This window comes from Monodelphis domestica, chromosome X, assembly GCF_027887165.1.
Source record: "Monodelphis domestica isolate mMonDom1 chromosome X, mMonDom1.pri, whole genome shotgun sequence".
In the NCBI taxonomy this organism is placed as follows: Eukaryota; Metazoa; Chordata; class Mammalia; order Didelphimorphia; family Didelphidae; genus Monodelphis; species Monodelphis domestica.
Genome location: NC_077235.1, coordinates 33,827,487 through 33,849,709, shown reverse-complemented (window position 1 = coordinate 33,849,709; position 22,223 = coordinate 33,827,487). Strand labels below are relative to the sequence as shown.

The following is a 22,223-nucleotide window of genomic DNA, read 5'->3' as shown; positions in this document are numbered from 1 at the left end:
ACTCTCATGGATTTAACTACATTTGAGCAGCTTGGGCAGATTACTTGGGAACCAGGGCTGGCTGATCTGCTTCAGAAACTAGCTGGGAGAAAATAGTAGTGAGGGGCTGAAGGAGGCCAGAAAGTATGAAAGGAATTGTTAGGGAAAGAGGTTTATAGTAGATAGGGCACTGGGCCTGCAGACCTGGATTCAAATTTAGCCTCAAACACTTTCTACCCAAGTGACCCTCCCTTAACCTCTGTCTGCTTTAGTTTCTTCATCTGTAAAATAGGGAGAATGATAGCACCTTGCTGTCAAGGCTGCTTGTGAGGTTTAAATGAAAGGATAATTATAAAATGCTTAGTACACGCAGTGCCTGGTACCTAGTAAATGCTCTCTGTTGCCTCTAGGACCAAATCTTAACTTCTTAGCCTGGCTTTCAAGGCCCTCCACAGTCTGGCTTCAGTTGAGCTTTCTAACCTCATTTCACCAACTGTGTTCTCTCTTGCAGTCTTATTCTGGTAAAATTGGACTACTAACTTTGTGTGTGTGTGTGTGTGTGTGTGTGTGTGTGTGTGTGTATGTGTGTATGTGCATATGTGCATACAGTGTGTAGTGTGGCCTTAATGGAAGTGCCCAAGAATCAACCCATCAACAACTCCCTTACATATCAATTTAGAAATTGTGAGTTGTGGTTGGTTGGTCAATAAACATTTGTTCATCTGGGCCAGTCACTGGTCTAGGGCCTAGGTAGGCCTGGAAGGCCCAAATCAGGTATCTTCCCTTAAGGAGTAAACATTCTACATACAAACAATGATGTATGCATTCTATATTCTGGATAAAGAGGGAGGTCACTAGCAATGAGAACAGAGGTAGGTGGGAAAGACTGCTTTTCTACTAGACTCCTGTTATGGGGAGAAGGGTGGACAGGAAATCACTGAAACATGTCCTCTTGCTCATACCTGAAGTTTCTCCCCTCTGTAGCTCCCTGTAAGTGGTTTCCTGGAGGACCAAGCCAGTGGTGAGGATGTCTCTGAAGATACCATGAACATCAAAGAGGAGTAAGTAGAATCTCTTCTGTCTTGGTTCAATACTCACAACTCAGGAAGATGAATATTCACTTCCTGCCTGTGGGGCTACTAGGGAGGGCCTGGGGTCAAGAGCCTTGGTCTTGATTCTTTTGAGTTGACTCAAGTACTTTGGAGAATGGTATGTCTGCTTTACTGGGCAGTGGGCACAGTTGCACAGGAAACAAATCCTAGTTCCTGTCTTCAAGGAGTTTACCTGAGAGTAAGAGAGACAATGCAGGTGTCTGTGTGCATACATATGAAAACACTGAACAGATGAGGGGGTTTCATTTTAGGGGTCGGTTTCTCCATAGGCCCTGAGCCGACTCCCATTGTCTTGAATTGCCTGGATCAAGAGAGTAGCAAGCTATTCATGAGAGATGAGGCTGCTCTGGCTCCATCTAGGTTTATTGGACAAATGCTTCATTTCCATCATTCTGCTCTTAAATACCCAAACTGTTGTTTTTTGACTCTTTCCCCCTGCTTTGTCTGTTGTGGGCCACAAAGGTGGTGAGGAACTCTTGGTGGACTCCTGCTGCCACCCTGGATGCTGATATTCTTTGGCTTATTGCCAATACTGTGGACGTGGTGGAGGCCAGGCAGTGAAGTTCTAAGGCTGTTTCCAAGCTTGTCTTGCTGTGACCCCAACTTGAATGCTAATGAGTGTTTTTAATTCAACAAGCATCTAATGAGCACCTACCAACTTTGCACAAAGTACAAATTAGATAAGATGATATTACCTGTCTTTAAAGACCTTTCAGTTTCTACCTTTGATCCATTGACACTTGTTCTAGGAACAAGAAGCTCCATTTCTCAGCCCTGAGTATTTCAGTTCTCGTCCCCCATGCCTGAAATGCTCTCCCTGGATTTCTTTAAGTGCCAACTAAAATCCCACTTTCTTCAGGAAGCCTTCCTAGCACCTCTTAATTCACTGCCTTCTCTCTGTTAATTACTTCCTATTTGTCTGGTACATTATTTGTACATACTTGTTTGGGTGTTGTCTCTTCAGTAGACTGTGAGTTCCTTGAAGGCATGGACTGTCTTTTATCTCTTTGTGGGTCCCCAGCCCTTTGCATGATGCCTGGCACAAAGTAGGTACTTAATAAAAATAACTTTTAAAATAGTGATAGTTTAAAACAATACTTGGAGATAGTGCAGCTGGGTGAATAAAACTCTAGATGTGGAATCAGGAAGACTTTGATTCAAAAAATGCCTCTGATAATTATTTGTTGTGTGGCCATGGGCAAGTGATCACATCTCTGAGCCTCCAGCGTGGTTAAGAAGACAAATAATACCTGCCCCAATGAGATAATGTATGGAAAACAGTTTGAAAAATGTAAAGGAGTTCAATGAACATTTATTAAGCCCTTACTATATACCAGGCACTATGCTGATCAGGATCAGTAACTGAGCAGGATCAGTAAGTGCAGGCCTGAGGGCTAAGAAAATTCTCATGCAAAGTTTGACAAGGTGGAAGTCATTGCCAGCTGGAGGGACTGGAGTTGGATAGGGATTCAAGAGTCAGGGAGTGGCATCCACGGGGAAAGGAACAAGCAAGAGCAAAGAAAAGAAAGGCCAGAGTAATAAATCCTGGGGCCTCGAGCATCTGTGCACAAATGCCCAAAGCAGGTGTGAACAATAAAGCAGACTTGAGCCCCTTGGCATGGCTGTGACTCACCTGGACATGGCCCTGCAGGGGAGACCTCTTTCATAAAGATAGGGGCATCTGTGCCTTTATCTAGAGAGATACCTATGGAAATCACTGTGTGTATATGCGTGTGTGTGCATAGATGGATGAGGGTAGAGATAGACATTGATGCTCCATCTCTCCATTTGTATGTGGATGTATATATGCCCGTGCACTCTATGGAGAAGTAGAGTAGCATTGTATGGAGACACACATACATTTCTATAGGGACACAGACCCATTGCATACACATAAATACACATCAAAATTGTTATGGAGGGGATAGAATACATTGAACGCACACATATCTAAAAAGTAATATGGGGAATATGGACTATCATTGTATATATAAGTACATACTTAACACACATTCACATATATACACATAGAGAAGAAGACTGGCATTATACGTGTATGTATACATATACATGTGCACATATACACATGGAATATGTATGGAGGATAAAGTAGCATTGAATTTACATGCACATATGTTTGAGAGAAATATTGTTTAGATCTCTGTGTGTATATTTCTATATATTTATTCACATACATACACATATTTGGGGAAGATAGAGTGACACAGATCGAAATGTACTTACACACACAAAGAGACATTAAAAAGATACAAGGAAAGGGTGCAGTTAGGTGGCTCAGTGGATAGAGAGCCAGGCCTGGAGATGGGAAGTCCTGGGTTCAAATATGATCTCAGACACTTGTGACCCTGGGTTGGTCACAACCCCAGTTGCCTAGCATTTACTACTCTTCTGCCCTAGAATCAATACTTGGTATTAAAAATATGAGGGTTATAGAGTAGCATTGTGTATATCAATGTGTAAATATGTATAGAGTAGACTGTCTCTGGGTAGGTATACACACATACGGCAAAGATAAGAGCGGAATTCTATATAGAAATGGGGGGAGAGAGAATAGCATTCTATGTACACTGTGACAGGGAAGACAGACTGACATTTTACACACATAATATGCCCACACACGTTAGGGGGATCAGAGTGGCATTGTACATACACACCCAAAGATGGGAAGAAAGAGTGGCATTGTGTTTGTATGCACTCACACACGTGTACACACATATATGACATGGAGACATTGAGTGGCATTATAGACATATATGAATGGGATGGACTGTCATGTATGTGTATATATACAGATACACATGTATACATGAGGAGGGAGTAGCACATAGACATATAAATGTGTGTAAGGGAGCTAGGCTGTCATACATGCATATAAACATCACTACACATGTATTGGGAAGTTAGACTGACATTCTACTTAAATACACGTATATGGAGGAAATAGACCATCATTGTGCGTGCATACACACACACACACAGAGGAAAGATAAGCATTTTATACTCACATATGTGAGGGAGATAGTGTTATTGTACACACACAGACACAGATATCCACACACAGACATGCAGACATATGGAGGAGCTGGACAATCATTGTATAGATACACATACATATATAGATACACACACTATGCACACTTGGAGGAGACAGCAGCATTGCATGTGCACATATATGTTGGGAGCATTGTATATATGTATACAACATAACATCCACATCCACAATAGATACACACATACCAGGGAAAATAAATGGTCATTGTGTGTGCATGTACTCATACATATAGCGGTATATACACACATATATGGTGAAGATAGAATGGGATTAGATAAATCTAAACACACATATTTGGGGAGACAGAGGGACATGTATATATGGAGAAGATAGAGACACATATAGACATACTCTGTACATACATACGGAGGAGATAGAGTGGCATTGTGTGTGTATAGATACCCTGGGGAAGACAGAGTGGCACACAAGTGTACATATCTGGAGGAGCTAGAATAGCATCATAAGCACATACCACACATATATGGCACATAGATTGGTATTGTATTCATACACATGCATGGATAAGGGAAGTAGACTGTTTTGGGTACATATTTATACATAGAGAGATAAAGAACGACATTATATATCCACATGGAGATGATAGAATGTCTTTCTATGTACATATACATACATATACACATATAATAAGGGCTTGAGAGGGTGATAGTGTATGTGTGTATAATTCCACCCTATTTCCCCCATACATATGTATATATACCCCCAGACATGTTTATGGGTAAAGAGAGTAGCTTTTTAGAGAGAGATATGTCTATGTGTGGGGGAGATAGGGTGGCATTGTATACACACATATGGAGGAAGCCAGTGGAATTATGTATAGAGATAAATACACATATCTAATACACATGTGGATACATGTCTGGATATACACACAAGAGAGTAGTCTTCCATAGCTCTCTCTACATGCAGATAGGAGGAGGTAGGATGACATTGTCCCTCAAGACATGTGGGTCAAGCCCCAAAGACGGAGAATATTGTCTGAAGGGCTCCACCTCTCCTACAGACTTGGTGGAAAAGAGGCACAATTATGAGAGGAGTTAGGGCTGGAGTTAGCCAGGCCAAGGTAAGAATGGGTTCAAGGGACTTGTACAGCATTGATGGATGTTTATTCAGGTGCCAGAATGCTCCCTCCACCAGTGTGTCCTTATGCCTAAGATCCTCTCTCTCAAAAGGGGGAGGAACTAATGAGAAGACTATTATTTGGGACCTGATTTTGACTGAGGAGGAAATAGTTATTAATGTGGAAATGAGAACCTTTGAGGGAAAGGGCTGCTTCATGGTAGCCCCTGTGATAAAGAGAAGAAAGTAGGCTTTCAATTGCCCTGCATTCTAGATTTGGCACGAGCAGATTTCAGAATGTTCAGAGGAGGGATAGGTAGGTTCCGTGGCCTAAAATTCTCCAGGGGAAGTCACCCCCCCCCCGACACTGTCCAGAGTAACGTTTTGAAGGCACAAAGAGAATCAGTTCTGAGAAGGAAAATGAGGAGATGTCTGAAGAGGCCAGTGTGGATGCCCAGTCTGCCTGGAGTGTAGATTCTGTGGAAGCCAAGTGGTATGAGATGAGGCTAGAAAGGTAGCAGGGAGCCCTTGGAATCTGAGCGAACTCAAATAGCAAACAAAGAAGTTTCAACAAATTTTCTGCCCTAAGGTTTGAAAGGGCCCTGCCATACTGTCAGATAGGTGAATTTCATATAACAACACAAAAAACAACTGTCCTTAACCTTTAGGCTGCATGTATATTGCATTCCAGGCTGCTCATCTCTTAGCTCTAGATTCAATACTTATGGGAAAACCAAGCAGGAAATGAATTGTGCCCATGGCCATTGCCTTTTGGTTGACTGGTGCATTTTGGGTGAGGGGGGGGTGTGAGAATGTGTGTTACTGCTCACAGGAGGACATGTCATCCTAGTTCCTGCTTGTGGAAAAGGGGCCTCTTTTTCCCAATCACTCCCTCCTTCCTCCCCACCCTAGCCCCATACAAAAGCCTCCCTGTTCTGGCCCCCGACTAGTGTTTTGGGTAGGACACTGGGCCTTACGCCCTTTTCTGAGGCTAGCGGAATTTGGGCTTGGAGCCATGGCTGTGAGTCAGTGGTGCTGAGAGGGCTCATTCTGTGTCTCACCAGCTCTCACTCCTTGCCATGAGTAGACTGAGATCTAGGTTCTGTCCAGATTGGGCTTGGTGAGGCAGAAGCTTCTGATTTGCTCAGATCATAGGACTCCCACCATTGTTACATAGTTACTGTTCTAATCAGAATTAACTCAGGGAGATAGAAATGTCCATCTCTTGTTCTTTCTCAGGGAGTGATGGAATCAAATTCCTGGTATCCCAGAGCCAGATGAGGGGAACTCTGGGAGTTTATCTACTCTATCCCCCTTCTCCAGACAGAACCAGTTAAAACTGTTTCAGTGGTATTTACTCGAGGCCAGGCAGTTGTTCCCTTGCACTGCTCTTCAGCTGAGGCCTGACTCCAAAGGAGAAGGTAGCTGGTATTTAGTTCAAGGTTCTCTGAGAGCAGTGAGTTGTGTGTTTCAACTCTCTTCTTCCCTGAGGCTGGGAATGAGGAGTCAGGATAGAAAGGTTCCCCTTTTGTGCTTGTTCCCCAGGTTATCTGAAGAGTACATAGAATTTAGACTTGTGGATCTAAGGATTGATGGAGTTTTCCTTCTGGATCCTTGTCTTATATTTCTTCCAGGTAGGTAGGAATTGCCAGGTGCTGGAAAGACTAGGGGAGTGGAAGTCAGGTACTCAGGGTCTAAGCCCTATTATCTTTAGCCATCTGACCCTGTAATATTTCTGATTGTCAGTTTCTTAATTTGTAACATGGAGAGAGGGAGGTAATCAGAATTTGTATGGCACCTACTATGTTCCAGGCACTGTGCTAAGTGCTTTACAAATGTTCTCTCATGTGGGGGAGATGGTAATGTCACCTATCTTGTCTGCCTCATTGAGTTGAGGAGCTTAAATGGGAGAAGACTTTTTAGGATTATATACAATGTCTTAGGATTCTTATCACCTCTAATGGGTTTTCTTAAGCTTCTCTCCTGTTCCGGTGCCCACATTGGGAGGTTTTCCTTCAGCCCTTCTTATGGCCATACTCTAAATTTGGTCCCTACACCTTATTGTGCTATTATTCTGTTCTTACCTCTGAGCTTTGCTTTTTCCTTGCCACCAAAGCCATCCCTAACAAACCCATCATTCCTGGAACTTGGCCCTGGATGGGCCTGATCCTGCCTCTGAGGAATCAGGAACAGCAACACTGAGGATGGTAGGACTATGGCCAGTAGAGAGATACTTCTGCTCATACTTCACTGGCCCAGCTTTGGCTTTTGCTACTGGCTCTTGAATGTCAATGAGAGAATGTGAGGGGGGAAAAGGGGAGAGAAAGAGAGACAGAGAGACAGAGAAGAGAGTGTTTTGTATGAGTGTGAGAAAGTGAGGCTATGTATGAGAGAGAGAGACAGAGAGAGAGACAGAGAGAGGAGAGGAGAAAGTGAAGAGAGAGAGAGAGAGAGAGAGAGAGAGAGAGAGAGAGAGAGAGAGAGAGAGAGAGAGTTCATCCCTTTTACCCTTGGAATAATAACATGTGTGTGTGTGTGTGTGTGTGTGTGTGTGTGTGTGTGTGTTCTACAGGCCAGAGACAAGAGGGAATGCTTCACATGGGGAGACAGGATCTATTCCCTGCACAGTGTTTCCCAAACAGTGTGATTCCTTGGGCTCTTGCTCTACCACTATCTTCAGAAGACCTTCTAGCCCTTTGGATAGCTCAGGTGATCTGGGCCCTGGTTTATTTCTGGTTACTTGACACACATTCATGCGTGTTCGTGTGAATGTGCATGGCCATGGCCTGTGTCCACCATTTTATTCAAGCTATGCCACAGCCATTTGCTTTCCAACCTAGCAGGGCCTGTAACCATGGGATTCTTTAACTTAAGCATCCTCTGCCACCTTCCTGTTACCTGTTGGCCCACTAAGATGACTCTTCAGCCTTGGCCATTTAGGAAGATGGAGAGGAGAAACAAAAGGATATTTTCTTTTAAGCCTCAAGTAGGCTTGGAGATTGCTTAGAGAACTGTGACCAGGCTGGGTCCAACAAGCTTTCTGGTTGCTAACATCAGCAGCTTCTGGCCCTTGAGCCCAGCTCTCTGCAGTCTGCCATTTCTGATTAGGTTGGTTTCCTTGACTACATTGATGACTACAGAATTGAAAGGGACAGAGAAACCCCCTTTGAGACGTCTTCCCTCACTTCTTAATTGTGGCTGTGTGCTACCTACTATCTCTGTGCTGGCCCTGGGTTCACTGGGGTAGGGACTCTGCTTTCTTGACAGGAGGTACATTTGAGTGTTCTTTTGGCAGGGGTGAGGGGTTTACAACAGGGCAAGAGTTGTCCAATTGTCAAGGTTGCTGTGGTTCTACCAGTAAATGCTTCTTCCTGCCCTCTGGACCGCTGGACCTTCTTGGGAACTTCTCAGCATAGAAACTCTGGCTTAATCAGAGGCCTGGCCCTCAGGTAAAGAGACTTATCTTTTTTTAATATCAAGTATATCAAACTCTATACAATGGAATGCAATGAATGGTGTCCCCTTTAGTGTAGCTTCCTTGGGGCCAAGGAGGCCCCCATTGCCCAGTCCCCTGGGGGGTCACTGACAACTCTCTGACAGCTGATTCTTTGGCATCACCCATGTGTTGGTGGCAATCTTTGTCTGTCTCTTGAAGGTGACCAATCAGTCTGTTCAGAGGTATGTTCAGTGCCTTAAGTGAGTGAGCCCACTGGGGCATTTGGTGTTTCAGGTCACAAATTCCAGGAACAAAGCAGTGGGGGAGATTTTCATATGGCCCTTCCATACTAGCTTGGAAGGTGACAAAGAGGTGTCCAGACTTAGCTGGGGCTTCGTCAGAATCACTAGTGGGCTGGTCTCCCAAGGAGGCACCACTCATTTATGTGTAAAAATGCATATGCCTTAATTAAAGGAACATGAATTTTTGAGTAAATACTATATAAGGGCAGTCATAGGAGTGACCATAGTACTCGATATTTTTCTCCTTATTTTCCTACCCATTCATTGTCTGAAGCTTTAATAGCTATTATTTATAGCATATATTACACAGATAGAAAAGCTATATTAAATATTGTGTACATTATATAATAAATATAAATTATTACAATACATTTAACAGTATAAGAATTAATATAATAAATATATATTCTGGACAGCTATTAAAGCTTAAGACTTCACTTAGGCTCTTGGAACTCCTTGTATATTATAATTTCCAGTGGCTCTGTGCACAACAGACACTGGGGCCTTGTTCAGATTCCACTCACCATGAGCTTTGCAGTTTCTTTCTGTAAACTCTCACTTTAGCTTGCATCACTCTGGAGAGCTCTATACAAGGTTTCCCAATTGATCTGCTGCCTTCCACCCTGACCTTTCTCTCTAGGGTGGTCCCAGTTAAGCTGTCAAAGGGGACTATCGAGCAATCCTTGAACAAAGTGTACTTATTCTGGACCCTCTAGTTCATGAAGAGTCAGCAAGCCTGTGTGTGAGCAATGGTGGCTTTCCTTCTAGATTTACAGCAGTGAAGGGCCCAACAGGACAGACTGACTCCCTGGTTATTATTGCAGAAGCTTCAGGGTATTGGATTGGCTTTCCATTGGCAGAAATTGCTAGAATGAGTAGATGTTACTGTTTAGGGTCATAAACAAGAGTGACCAGACTAGTCATAAATGCTCTACGTGGAGCCAAAAGGATGTGAGCTGGCCAAAGTCTGCCTAATGTCCAATATCCTCCCTGATAGAAATGCGGTGCTCAAGGGAGAAATGAGATCCCCACTGATAGTCCAGTGTCCTGAATCAGCATGATACTAAGTGGCCTAGCCTGAGTTACTCTTAGTACCTGAGGTCCTCTGTCCTAGGTGCTGAGCTAGGCCCTCTGAAGCAATCTAACCACCATTTCACCAATAGCAATCTCCATATCCCTCCTGCCCTACTTCATTGTTGGCATGTTCTGGATGTGATCTCAGTGATGGTTAGGCTCCCCACAGCAGTACAAATGAGGACAGAACTTAAATCTAAGCATAGAAACAACCAGCTTTTATGACAAACATTCTCTTTAGACTGCATACTGGCTGAGATAGCCTGTCTTGGGTTGGTGAATAGTTGCAGAAATGTTCTCCTTTTCTTACTGCCACTCAGCCAGGGTGCAGCTAGGGTTGGCCTACACTTATATGGAGGTACTTTGACTCCAAGAAAGCAGTTACACCATCTTGTCTTTTTTTGTCATTTCCTTAGCTCCCATGAAGGAAGATTGGCCATTGGGAACTCCCTGACAGATGTGGATGGGTTGGAGATCATTGCCCTGAAAAGGCAGGTGAGATACTAGGAGAAACCAAGCTACCAGGATCCCAGTTTGTACATGCCTCCTTGTATTGGCGTATGACCTCGGGAAGGGGAGCCTGAAACTCCTCATGAGACATACAGAGCACTATATACTCTAAAATCTCAGGGACCTCAGAGATCATCTAGTCCAGCATTGGCAAACCTTTTCGAGATTGTGTGCCCAAACTGTACCTTCAAGCTACCTGCAAGTTCCTACCCTGCCCTCTCCCATTACCCCAGACAGTGGATAGAGGAAGTGCTTATATTGGGCTGCTAGGTGGAGGGGTGGGGCATATGAAAATTGTCCACAGACACAGTGGAGAGGGGAACAGAGCAGCCTCCTCTGGCATGCCATAGCACATGTGCCACACCTTTGCCAACATGGATCTAGTATATCCAATAGAATACTCCTCCAAGCATCATAAGGCCTCTCTGCTTAAAGATTTCCAAAGATTGGGAATTCACTATTGCAGGAGGTGGCCTGGTCTATTGTTACTTAGTTCTCATTTTTAGGAATTCTTCCTTTATTTCCTATATTTCACTGAAATCTGCTTCCCAGAGTTCACTGAGGGTGAAGCTATGGACCATTCAGCATCACATAAGAAAGGCAATGCCTGTCTTTTTATGCCTGGGACTTGATATGGTAGAGGGGGAAGACAACTGCATTTGGAGTCCAAGGTCCTTGGGTCTGCTTCCTATTACTGCCTTGATTGTCATGGACAAGTGACTCCTCAGTTTCCCCATTTCTAAAATGAGGGAATTGTCTTAGTCTAATAGAAACTGATGCCTCTAATCTATACATAAAGATCTCTGTTGATCACAGATTTGCTTAATTCACTGAAAATGGAATATTATCTCTTGTTTTGTTCTATTTTTATTTATTTGGTGAAAATTTCCCAATGACAATTTAAACAGGAGTGACCCTCTGGGGGGCAGCTGGGTAGTTCAGTGGATTGAGAACCAAGCCTAGAGACCGGAAGTCCTAGGTTCAAATCTGGCCTCAGACACTTTCCAGCTGTGTGACCCTAGGCAAGTCACTTGACTCCCATTGCCTATCCCTCACCACTCTTCTTCCTTGGAGCCAATACACAGTATTGGCAGACAGAAGGTAAGGGTTTATATAGAAAAAAAAGAGTGACCCTCTGGACTAGATGATATCTAAAGTCCCTTCTAACTCAGAAGTGTTGGTATTTGAAGAGTTCCTAGGAATGGAAAACAGTGGGGCCAAAGGTGAAGTGGGGCCAAAACAGTCCTCACCAGTGATCTTCCTGGCTGTTTTGGGGAAATTGACTGTTTTCCTCAAGTTTTTAGTACCTCTGGCATGACTTGTAGCTCTAACAGTGGATTTTTTTAAACCCTTACCTTCCATTTTAGAATCAATACTGTGTGTTGGTTCCAAGGTAGAAGAGCAGTGACTTGCCCAGGGTCACCCAGCTAGGAAGTGGCTAAGGTCAGATTTGAACCCAGGACCTCTTATCTTCGGGCCTGGCACTCTGTCCACTGAGCCACTTAGCTGCTTCCTCTAGCAATGGATCTTGAAGAAGTAGGAGCTCTCCAGGAAGATCTTGGGAGGAATTCCCCTCCTCTCTTCCCAGACATAAAGGAATGGGTTTCTGTTGGCATCTGATGAAACCCCAATGTGCACTTTTCTTTTTGTGTGCCTGAGCATTTTCTCTCAGCTTACCTTGTATCATGGTCCTCTGCTTAGTGATTTTTTTTAGCTTTTGGCTTTGGAGAGCTTAGGTTGTTTTCCTAATCTAATTGTCCTACCATCCCATGGGATCCTCACTGGACCCTCATACCTGTTCTCTAGGCCTTTGGCTTCTCCTTCCCCCAGCCAGCTCCCAGCCTTAGGTGTGACATGTGGGTCTCTCTTTTTGTCTTTGTAGTTACGTAAGATCTCTGGGAGACTTCGGGCCCTGGAGGCTCAGTATAATGGCTGGCGTCAGAAGGAGTTCCTCCTCTATTCTGCTCTAGCCTCGGCCTGTGTTATTAACACATGGCTCTGGATGAGACGTTGATGTGTTTGGATCCTCTGAAAAAAGAAGCATGCCTTGGAGGGCATGAATGTTGGGGGAATATTGGGGAAGTGTTTTTGTAAACTGTACTAGCAAACATAGATTGATCCTTTGGCCCTCCAAAGGTTCCATGGAAAAGGCCGCCTTTAAAATGATTTCATGGAGCAAGTTGTACTGGTCTTATTTTGGATGGCAGTGGCCTTCAAGGGGAGAAGGGAAGATGATATCGTGGATCTCCAGGTGGGGAGTAGGGGAAGACCACCCCAATCCCTGGGGCAACACAGGGACCTGAGCAAACATCACCTCTCAATTCTTTGTGGTAGCAGGCCCTCCCAGCTGTTCTTTTGACTAATTTTTCCAAGGGTATGAAAGCCCATTGTCCCCTTCTTATGAAGAGGGGAATTTGGGTCAGTGAAGCAAGAAGGATGAAGCAAGCCCTCTTACTCATTGTAGCTTTATAGCTTTAGGCTGCTGTACCTGAAAGGGCTGAGGCATTGAGGTAGTCTATCTCCTGTTGAACCATCCCAGTAGTTACCTTAGACTCCAGGCAGTACTAGGCAGACATCAGTCTTGAATAAGCTGGCTTCTCCCTTGACCCAGACTTCCCTTTCATTGGGATTTGGGGTGTTGCTGCATACCGTCCTTCCCTTTTCTCTGGAGAAAGCTGCCGTGTGTGTGTGTGTGTGTGTGTGTGTGTGTGTGTGTTTGTGTTTGCAGGAAAAGTCTAGTTGAAAATATGTTGTGAAACATCAGTGTACCTTGGGGAACAATTTAGTTGAGAACCAAACACAGGCAAACAAACAGGTGCTTCATGGCCCTAGAGAAAGTCTTCCTGTGACTTGGGTCAGCTACAGGCAGAGACTTGATCTGGGATCTAGGTTGCCAACTGGCTGGGCTTTCCTTTAGCCTCTTCCCTATTCTTTAAGGCTTCCAGGGACCCAATCTCCTGGGCCATGTCAGCCACTTTCCATCCCTATAAGCTCCCTACAGGGAGAGCCAGCCAAGTGGAATATGGGAGGAAACACAAAATTATAGACTACCTTCCTCCTCCCTCCCTCCCAAATTAATGAATTGCCTCTATGGGTTTTTGTTGAGGAGATCAAGAAACACAACTGTTCCTTCTGGGTCTGAGACAGGAAGTAGCTATAGTTGCTCTGCAATGTTGTCTGGTAGTGAGTGTGGGGCAACCAAAGTCCCACCCTCACTCTAGGACGATAAAAGCACTGAGTTCTTGTCTTTTCCCCAAGAGACAAGAAGACTTAAGTGCGTCAGGAAGGAAGTGAAGAAACTCCCAGTGTGTCATTTCTCATCCAAACTTGGGCACTTTTCTCCTGGGGTTGACATTAGATGGTTCCTCTATCCTCTCAATGAATGACTCAGTTTCCTCAGCACAAATTAGATTCTGTTGGCTTGGTTAATAAGAGTAATTCAGATCATAGGCAGATAGGTCCTTTAGGATATACTTTATTCTAAAGGCCTTTGAAAATAATTGTACCCTCTCAAAAGTTTCTCATAAGAAATCTTTCCTCTCTTATCCCTAATCCCCAGAGATTGTCCCAGAAAGAAGGGGCTAGGGAATCCTGCTGAAACAAAGCTGTGTGGGGTAAGCATGGTCAGGAGCTAGCCATTACTTCTTCAGTTCCCTCCTGCCTTCCTTAGTTCTGGGGAAAAGGAAAAACCCCATCTAGTGGCCCCACCATTTTCCTTGCCCTCTGGCAGGTATGGAGGTAGTGCTATGGGAGTGTAGCTAACTCTGGGGTTGTGGACCCTTCATAAATCTTCAGTCTTCTCTTCCTGTTTTGGCTCTTTCTGCCGATCTTCACCAAAAAGAATGAAGTGGATGTACCCAAAACCTTTTTTCCCCACCCACTTCCCTGGGTCTGCAAGCAGTAGGGGGTAGCCTAGAGGCAGTGGCCCTATTTATCTCAGGGTGAGCAGGTCCCTTTGTGTTGACTATTGGTACCTCCCCTGCTTTTGATTCCCCAGATAAAAAGCCAGGCATGATTAGCTCCTGTGAAGTCTACCTACTGAGGGCTCCCAGGAGGGCGGGAGGGGCCTCACATACAGCCAGCAGAGAGCAGAAAGCCATCTGTCTGCCTGTTTGTCCTCCTGACTCTGGGTGATTCAGGTAGCTCACCTGGGGTCCTGTGCCACCCCAGCAGCGAGCAACTGTTCCTGGGGCTGGGGGGAGACTCAGACTGTGTCCATGCCTGGTGGCTTCACCCAACAGTGGGCAGACCCAGAATCTTCCAGTTGATCTCCTTAGCCATTTCTATGAGTTCTTCCAACCTGCTTCTCAACACTGGGCAGCAGGAAAGCCCAGGAGACTTGCTGATACCGTGAGGTGTGTATCCTGGGCAGAGGATCAGGTCACTGTGCCTGGATCAAGAAGGGTTTTTCATCAAGGACCTTCTCTGAGCTGTGCTCCAGAACAAAGCCTCCTTGGGGCTACTTGGATATTGATCGGGGCTGCAAGGTACTGCATTCCCAACACTACCTGACTACTAAAGAAGAGGTAATAATCTTGGGGGCTTGGGGATTTGGGTCCTTTTCAGGAAATCCATGGGTCATAATGTGTTAGAGCTAGAAAAGATCTTAGAATCATGGAATGTCAACTTTAGAAAGGACTACACTGGCCATCTCATTTGATGCCTTTGTTTTTTCCATTTGGGGATGTTGTGCCCTGGGTAGAATGGCCAATGTGAGAGGTACCAAGTGGTTCAGACACCTGGCCATGTCCTTGTGGCAGTGCCTGGGAGATTCTTCATTAGCCAGGGGTAACAGAACAAGGTTACGGTCCCCCAGAGCCCCAAAATACTGAGCAACACACCTATTAATTTGCTCGAGGGGGATTGAATGTGGTGCTAAGATAGTAGTTGTTGTTCATTTGTTTCAGTTGTGTCCAACTCTTTGTGACCCCATTTGGGCTTTTCTTCTCCAGCTCATTTTATAGATGAGAAAACTGAAGCAAACAGGGTTAAGTGACTCACCCAGGGTCACACAGCTAGTAAGTGTCTGAAGCTGAATTTGAACTTATTGATGAGCCTTCCTGACTCTAGACCTGTTACTCTTTCAACTGAAGAGCTACCTAACTGCCCTCCTAAGGAGTCCAGAACACAATAAAATCTAAGAACTCCTGGCACTAGATGAATTCAAAGATCCCTTCCAGATCTTAATCATATGATCCTAGGTCAAACCTATGGACCGAGACAAATTCTGTTCAAACCTCCTTTCTCTTTGACTCTAATAAGTTTTAGCTGGAGCCCTCCACAAAGCTTTCATTTCCATGAACAAGGGTTCATTTTCAATAGTCTAGTCATCATTTTCTGTCCTTTCTCTTTCCCTAGCCTTCCTTTCATAGCCTCCCATCCTGCGTAGTTGAGCCCATAGATGAGTCTTAGTATCCAAGTGCTGGGCATTGCCCAGGTATGGGGTCCTTGGCTGAAGCATTTCAGAGACATTTCCATTCCAGGACTTGGGATATGATTAGCCAATTAATGTGATTAGTTCCAGTGAATTTCTAATTTGCAGGGGTGAAACTGAATCTCCTCCACTGTGAGTTTGGTGTGGACTTTGTATTTCCTATCAAATAGACCTGGGTTTCAGAGCCCCAGTTCTGCCCCGGCTGACCTCAGTGACCTCGAAGGCTCCAGTCCACTTCTGATTGATAATCCCCGAGGTTCCTTAACCCTTTGTGATTCTATTGTTCTAATAGTTCTTTAGAGAGTAAACTTTAAATTATTCAAAGTCATTTAAACTCCAAGCACCTTAGACTAGTGGTGAGGCCACTAAATCATATAGAAGAATATCTGTGGGTTACACATTGACTTACAAAACCATTTGTTAACATTATCTATGTTCTGTCATATCTTTCCTTATTTTGTTAAACATTTGCATCTAGTCAGAAGGTTCTTCACTTGGGGCTCATGACCTTATTTTAAAAAAGTATGGTGTGATTTTTAAAATGTTAGTATCATTGGCTTCCTTTATAATCTTAAGTTTTGATTTGAACACATTTAAAAACATGATTCTGAGAAAAGACCCATAGGTATCATCAGTTTGGCAAAAGGGGTCCAGACACACAAAGCAACTGTTGAGAGCTCTTTCTCCAGTCTCGCTCCCTCGTTTTACATCCAGAGAAATTGAGGCCCAGAGAGGGGAAAGCCAAGGCCACACATCTAGTTAATGGCAGAGTTACAATTAGATGCAGGTTGGGGAAAACAGAAGGCCCAGGGTGAGGCAGCAATTTTGTGAGTGAGTTAGAACATTCTATTGTGTGAATGAAATGCAGAGCTAATTCAACTTTATCCTTAGTCCAGTAAGTATAAGGAGTCTGCAGATGGAGTTTTCTTTCCCCAGGGCACTGTGACCCTTGGCTCACTGTTTCTGGTATGACCATCAGGGATATTTAGATTCCTTTTCTTTTCCATGTTCCTGCCTTTTTTTCTCTTGAATTTCTTAACCGCCCACTCCTTAATCTTCTCTCCCTTCAGCTTTCTCTTCTCCTCTCCCTATGCCAGTACCCTTTTGGGGAGGAGGGGGAAGACTTTGTTAGTTGCCCCCCATCACATGGAGGGCAAATGCCCTGCACGTCACCTTCCTAGGGGCCCTCCTCACCTACTATGGCACCAGGCCACAGTATTGTGGAGCCATAAAGATTCCCCTAGTCTTATGGTACTGATAGCCCCTTGGGCTTCTGGAATAAAGGACATCAGAAAAGGTACTTTGTACCAGATTCAGAAAGAAACAAACTCCAAGATGGGAGTGGCAAATGGCAGCTCCACCAACTGAATGCCTGAATTTGGTCTCTCTCCCCAAATTTAGCTTTAGCCCAAATCCTGTACTTGAGAGGATGAGGACCCCTACAAATGCTGTTGCCCCCTCTAGCCTGGCTTCTTACCTAAAGGCAATGAGGTGCATAGAGCTCAGTTGGAAATTTCAGTATTCCAAAGGGATACAGCAATATTTGCCCTGGTCAGCCCTGGTCTCTGTCTTCCTCTGTTTGTCTGTTTGCTAATCCCTCCCTGCCCGCACCCAGTGTCCTTCCTGCCTGTCTCTTCCCTTGCTGGATATCCTCTTCATCCCTGAAGGCTAACATTTAGCTTCTATGATTTCTACAGAAGCTCCAGTCCATTATAAAGAGGCCAGTGTAATGCCCACATCCACCAGAGGCTAACTTTAACAGCAGTATTGTCACAAGTTCATAGTGTAGCCCACCTAACTGCCAGCCAGCCTGTGCAGACCAACCAGGATGGCCTGGCCTAGCCGACTTATCTTCCTTGATGCCAACCCCAGAGGTTAGGAGCATGTCCCAAACATCCCCAGTTTTTCATAAGAATGACTATTCATTCTGTGTCAGCCATGATTTAACCCTCAAACCTCCTCGAGTGTCTTTTGTTTTTCCACCCTTGCCACTTCTAGGGGGCAACGAGTGTCAAAGTTTACTCCGTACAGTATCAAATAGGATTTCTTTTTAACTGATTTAAATTATAGGCTCGGGGAATGAATGCTGTTCTTTCTCTTATTCCTGAAGAACATGACCAAGTCTGCAATAGATCATTCAAGTTGCCTTTTGTGACTCAATAGACTGGGATCATTTCCCTCTCTCCCTTTACCTTCATCTCCCCAGCTTCATATTGCTATTGAAACTGTCACAGAGGTGATCTCTACACACATTGTAGATAAATATGCCACTTCATTGATCTATTCTTGTCTCTTTCTTGGGTTTTGAAGTCTTCCACATTTGGCAGCACTGATTCCCATGCTCCTATGCCACTTTCTTCAGGTCACCCATGCATAGAATGACCATGTGCTATGGAGGAAAGAGCACTGGTTTGGGAGTTTGGAGAGCCAGCTTTGAGGCCTAGTTGACGTCTAGCTTGGTATATAATGCAAGTGATTCATGCAAGTGACTCCCTCTCTGGGGGTCTCACTTTTCTTCTATGTAAAATGAGAGAGGGTTGGACTAGATCTCAGACTAGAAGCTTCCTTCCTCTGTTTTCTCCCTCTTTTAAACTAAGAGAATGTCAATTAAAGGGCACGTTTTCTGCAGGTCAGTGATGCTCAATTAGCAGAAAAAAATGATTTCCCAACTCTAGACTAAATTATCTCCAAGGTCTCTCTCAGCTCTCCGTTTCTGTTTCAGATCTTGGCAAATCATCACCAAAGGGAATGTAGCTGGCTTATCCAACATATCAGGGCATGGAGAGGAGGTGTTGCAGAGGGAATCAGGACTAGTTTAATCAAAAGCTAGCATGGATGTCAATTGAACTTGCTGTGTGTCCCCAGTCTCCCAGGTCTCTGCTTCAAGGGTGGCTATTGCCAAAAATGAGGGAGAATGAATGGCTTTTCTTATAGCAGAAAGCCTCTGCTATACTGCTCAAAGCATTAGGGAGAGTTTTCTCCACTTGATGGGATTGTAGGCTTTAGAACTGAAAGAGCTCTCAGAGGTTTAGTTCAAGTCCCTTGTTTTATAGAGGGGAACATTGAGGCCTGGAGAGGCAAAGTGACTTGCCTAGGGTCACACAACTCTTAAAGTACCCGAAGTGGCATTTAGATCTGTGTCCCTGCCTCCATGTCCAGTCTATATTCACTTTGCCATGCTGTGTCTTGAGGATCTCTTCTCTGAAAGGCTAGTTTTATATATGTGGGGGCAAAGGAAAGGAGGGATGACCTGCTCTTTGGGGGGTGGGGGTAGGCAGAGTACAATGACCCTAGGAAAGGATCTATCCCTGAGGAAAGGTCTCTGTTGAGGACATAACAAGTATGATCTTCATCCCAAGCTAGGTCTACTGTGTTCATGGTTGAAGTGAGGTTAAGATGGTCGGGAGGTGGGGTGGGGGTGGGTGGATTAGAAGGGAAAGAAGAAGACTAGGCAGCCTCATCAGGCCCAGGCCAATGGAGTTGCCTGGCCTTTAGTGATCAGGAACTCCTGAGTTTAGGTTTGTTTTCACTGCTTGGTTTCTATGACAAGAAGCCAAGCCCTCACCCCTCTGGGAGCCTTAGGAGGGAAGGGGTTCAGGGACAAGCTATTCTTCTCCCCTGGGGTCCCTTATTACCATTCAGGTGTCACAGCCCCATAGAGAGCAGCAAGTAGTAGCTACCCTGGAGCTTGTGGCTTCGGCAGGGCTTGGGGAGCCTATGGTCACCATGGTAACAGCTTCAGCAACCACAGCTAGCTGGAAAAGGACTGCCACACTCTCTGTGCCAGAAATGGTCCAAGGGTGGGGAGGGCAAGGAGTTTAGTAGGGTAGGGGAACCCCAGGGAAGGGGCAAATGGGAGATAATAGAGGATCTTCATTTCTTCCCTCTTGCCCCCACCAGCTACTGTGGAATTTCTTTGAGTCTTATGGTCCATCCTCCTGTGGAAGGATTGAAATGCTAGGAATTATGACAAAGAGCTCCAGCCAAGAGCTGGACAGCTCTCCAGGCCTGACTTGTATTCTGCTTCCAGGGCTCCTCTGCCCTCTGCTTTTGTCTTTTTGGTTGATGCTAATGCTTATGCTAACAATTGATGGTGTTCACCTTTGCTTTCTGCTTCTTCTTGAAGCAAGTTCCTTGTCCCTGGCCTCCTTACATGGAGGATGACAGAAAAAACGAATGGCGTGAAGAGCTCTCCAGCCAATAACCACAACCACCACCCACCCCCATCAGTCAAAGCCAATGGCAAGGATGAGCCTGAAAGGAGGACCAGCAGGTCAGTAGCTGGATGAGCCTGTGTGATCACAATGAGGGAGGTGGTTGGCTAGTAGCTATGAGGGCTAAGTGGGCAGAGTAAGACACCTAGAAGGTTTTGAGGGAGAAGTAAAACCCATTCTGGCCACATTCTTGAGAATTCTGGGTCAAGGATACCCTGAAGTCCATGAGGAGGAACAGAGATCAAAGGTTATCCAGGAGCCAGGCCCAGAGGGGCCTTGCTTGGTAGAAGTCTTTCTTCTAACTGGCCTAGGCTGGTCTAGGCAAGTCCTGCACACTTCTGGCCCAAAGGATCCTAAAAGAGCTTTGGGATTATTTGGTGAAGTCTGCTGGAGAGAATTCTGGGATCAATGGGATCAGCGCATAGAGCCCTCATGCACCCTGGACCAGGGAGCAAGCAAGAGTATGACCCCTCCCCCATATACTATAGTTGGAACTGTCCAGGGAGATGCTACAGATTTGGCCCTGCTACTTCTGGGACAAAGGAAGGGGTATGAGGCAGTGTTCCCATCCTACCCTACCAGTCACTTATGCTAGGAGAGGGCATAAGGACATACAGCATGTGTCCTTTCTTTATCCTAGCTTGTCATACATATTGTGAGACTGGGATGGTTGGAGGGAGGTAGAGGGGACTGGGTTCATAGGGAAGCAGGGCAGGCAGGGGTACCTCTTTTTTCTTTTCTTTCCCTGAAACATCTGTCTCTGGAAGACTTTTCCTTCTAGTGAAGATAGTTTAACATGGCTGCTGCTGGTTTTTTAAAACACTTATCTTCTGTCTTAGAGTCAGTACCATGTATTGGTTCCAAGTCAGAAGAGCAGTAGGAGCTAAGTAGTTGGGGTTAAGTGACTTGCTCAGGGTCATACAGATGGGAAGTATATAGATTTGAATCCAGGTACTCTGACTGCAGACCTGGAGATCTATTCACTGTACTACCTAGCTGCCCCACTTCTGGTGGTTTGAGAACAGGTCCTAGATGTTACTATTGTGTCTGTTGCTTCTGGCAACAAAGTGGGACTCGGGAGACCCCTGCTGCCAAGTTGAGCCCCCTTTCTTCTCTGTAGGCCACAGTCAGCAGCTGATGATGACACCTCTTCAGAGCTGCAGAGGCTAGCGGCGTTGGACAACCCCCAACAGGGTAGAGGGGCATTCCGAAGGTATGGCCAAGGGGTATGATGGACAAGCAGTTTGGTCAGGATGGATGAATCATAAGAATGCTGGTCCAGGAGCAGGATGCTGGCAAAATCCTGCTGATGCTGAATGGCCTGTCCTGAGTTGGGCAAAGGCAAGGGCTCAGAGTAGGGAAGACTCAATAAGCTCTGCCATCTGATTTGCCTTTCATAGAGCCAGCTGTGTTTCTAGTGACTCATCCTGAACCATCACCCTTTTATTAACTGAGAGTAAATGAGCAAAAGCTAAATCTCAGGTGACTAAAGGAGAACAGAACTGGTTGGATGTCTGGAGAATCAGTGTCTTTCTGTCCATTATGCCCTTCCACTAAGGCATTTTATCTTTAACATCTTCTACAAACCCTCCTGCCCCTTCTCTCTAGTTGCCATGAGCATTTGGGCAAGCCAGAACTCCAAGGCCATGGGTTTGACAGGAAATAAAGTAACCAGAGTTGAGTTCATTTATCATCTCCAGTGGCTCAAACATTGTGGGTATGGAATGGTAACCAGAACCAGAGCTTGCTACTTGGTAGTCCAAGACCCCATGTCTTCCCTTTGGGAGATTAAGGGTCCATGGTCTTGTGCTGGCTGGTTAGAGCTACCTTTCCCCAAACTTATGGCAAGAGATACCCTATATGGCCACTGTTGACAAAATAGTTTTTCCCAGTTTTCCTGGATGTATTGATTGGGCTGTTACATAGATTGCTTTCTTTGTGACCAAAGCCTAATTAGTCCTTGGGCCCCAGGCCCTTCTTCTCTCCAAGAAGAAATGTAGGCCAGTGTAAGC

General features: G+C 45.1%; 1 protein-coding gene across 5 annotated transcripts in view; it reads left to right on the top strand.

Annotated features, from left to right (window-relative positions):
- The window catches only part of CNGA2 (cyclic nucleotide gated channel subunit alpha 2), a 38,773-nt gene that overhangs the window by 9,533 nt on the left and 7,017 nt on the right, over positions 1–22,223 (top strand). For 3 of the 5 annotated variants that reach the window (XM_056809714.1, XM_056809716.1, XM_056809713.1), the window contains 6 exons: positions 964–1,040; positions 7,814–7,950; positions 8,537–8,690; positions 10,470–10,548; positions 20,124–20,270; positions 21,332–21,424. In XM_056809714.1, coding sequence (XP_056665692.1) covers positions 20,158–20,270; positions 21,332–21,424 — 206 coding nt within the window. In that variant the 5' untranslated portion in view covers positions 964–1,040; positions 7,814–7,950; positions 8,537–8,690; positions 10,470–10,548; positions 20,124–20,157. Of the gene's footprint in view, positions 1–963; positions 1,041–7,813; positions 7,951–8,536; positions 8,691–10,469; positions 10,549–12,445; positions 20,271–21,331; positions 21,425–22,223 lie in introns of all 5 variants that reach the window. The other 2 variants (XM_056809715.1, XM_056809712.1) reach the window with 2 other exon arrangements.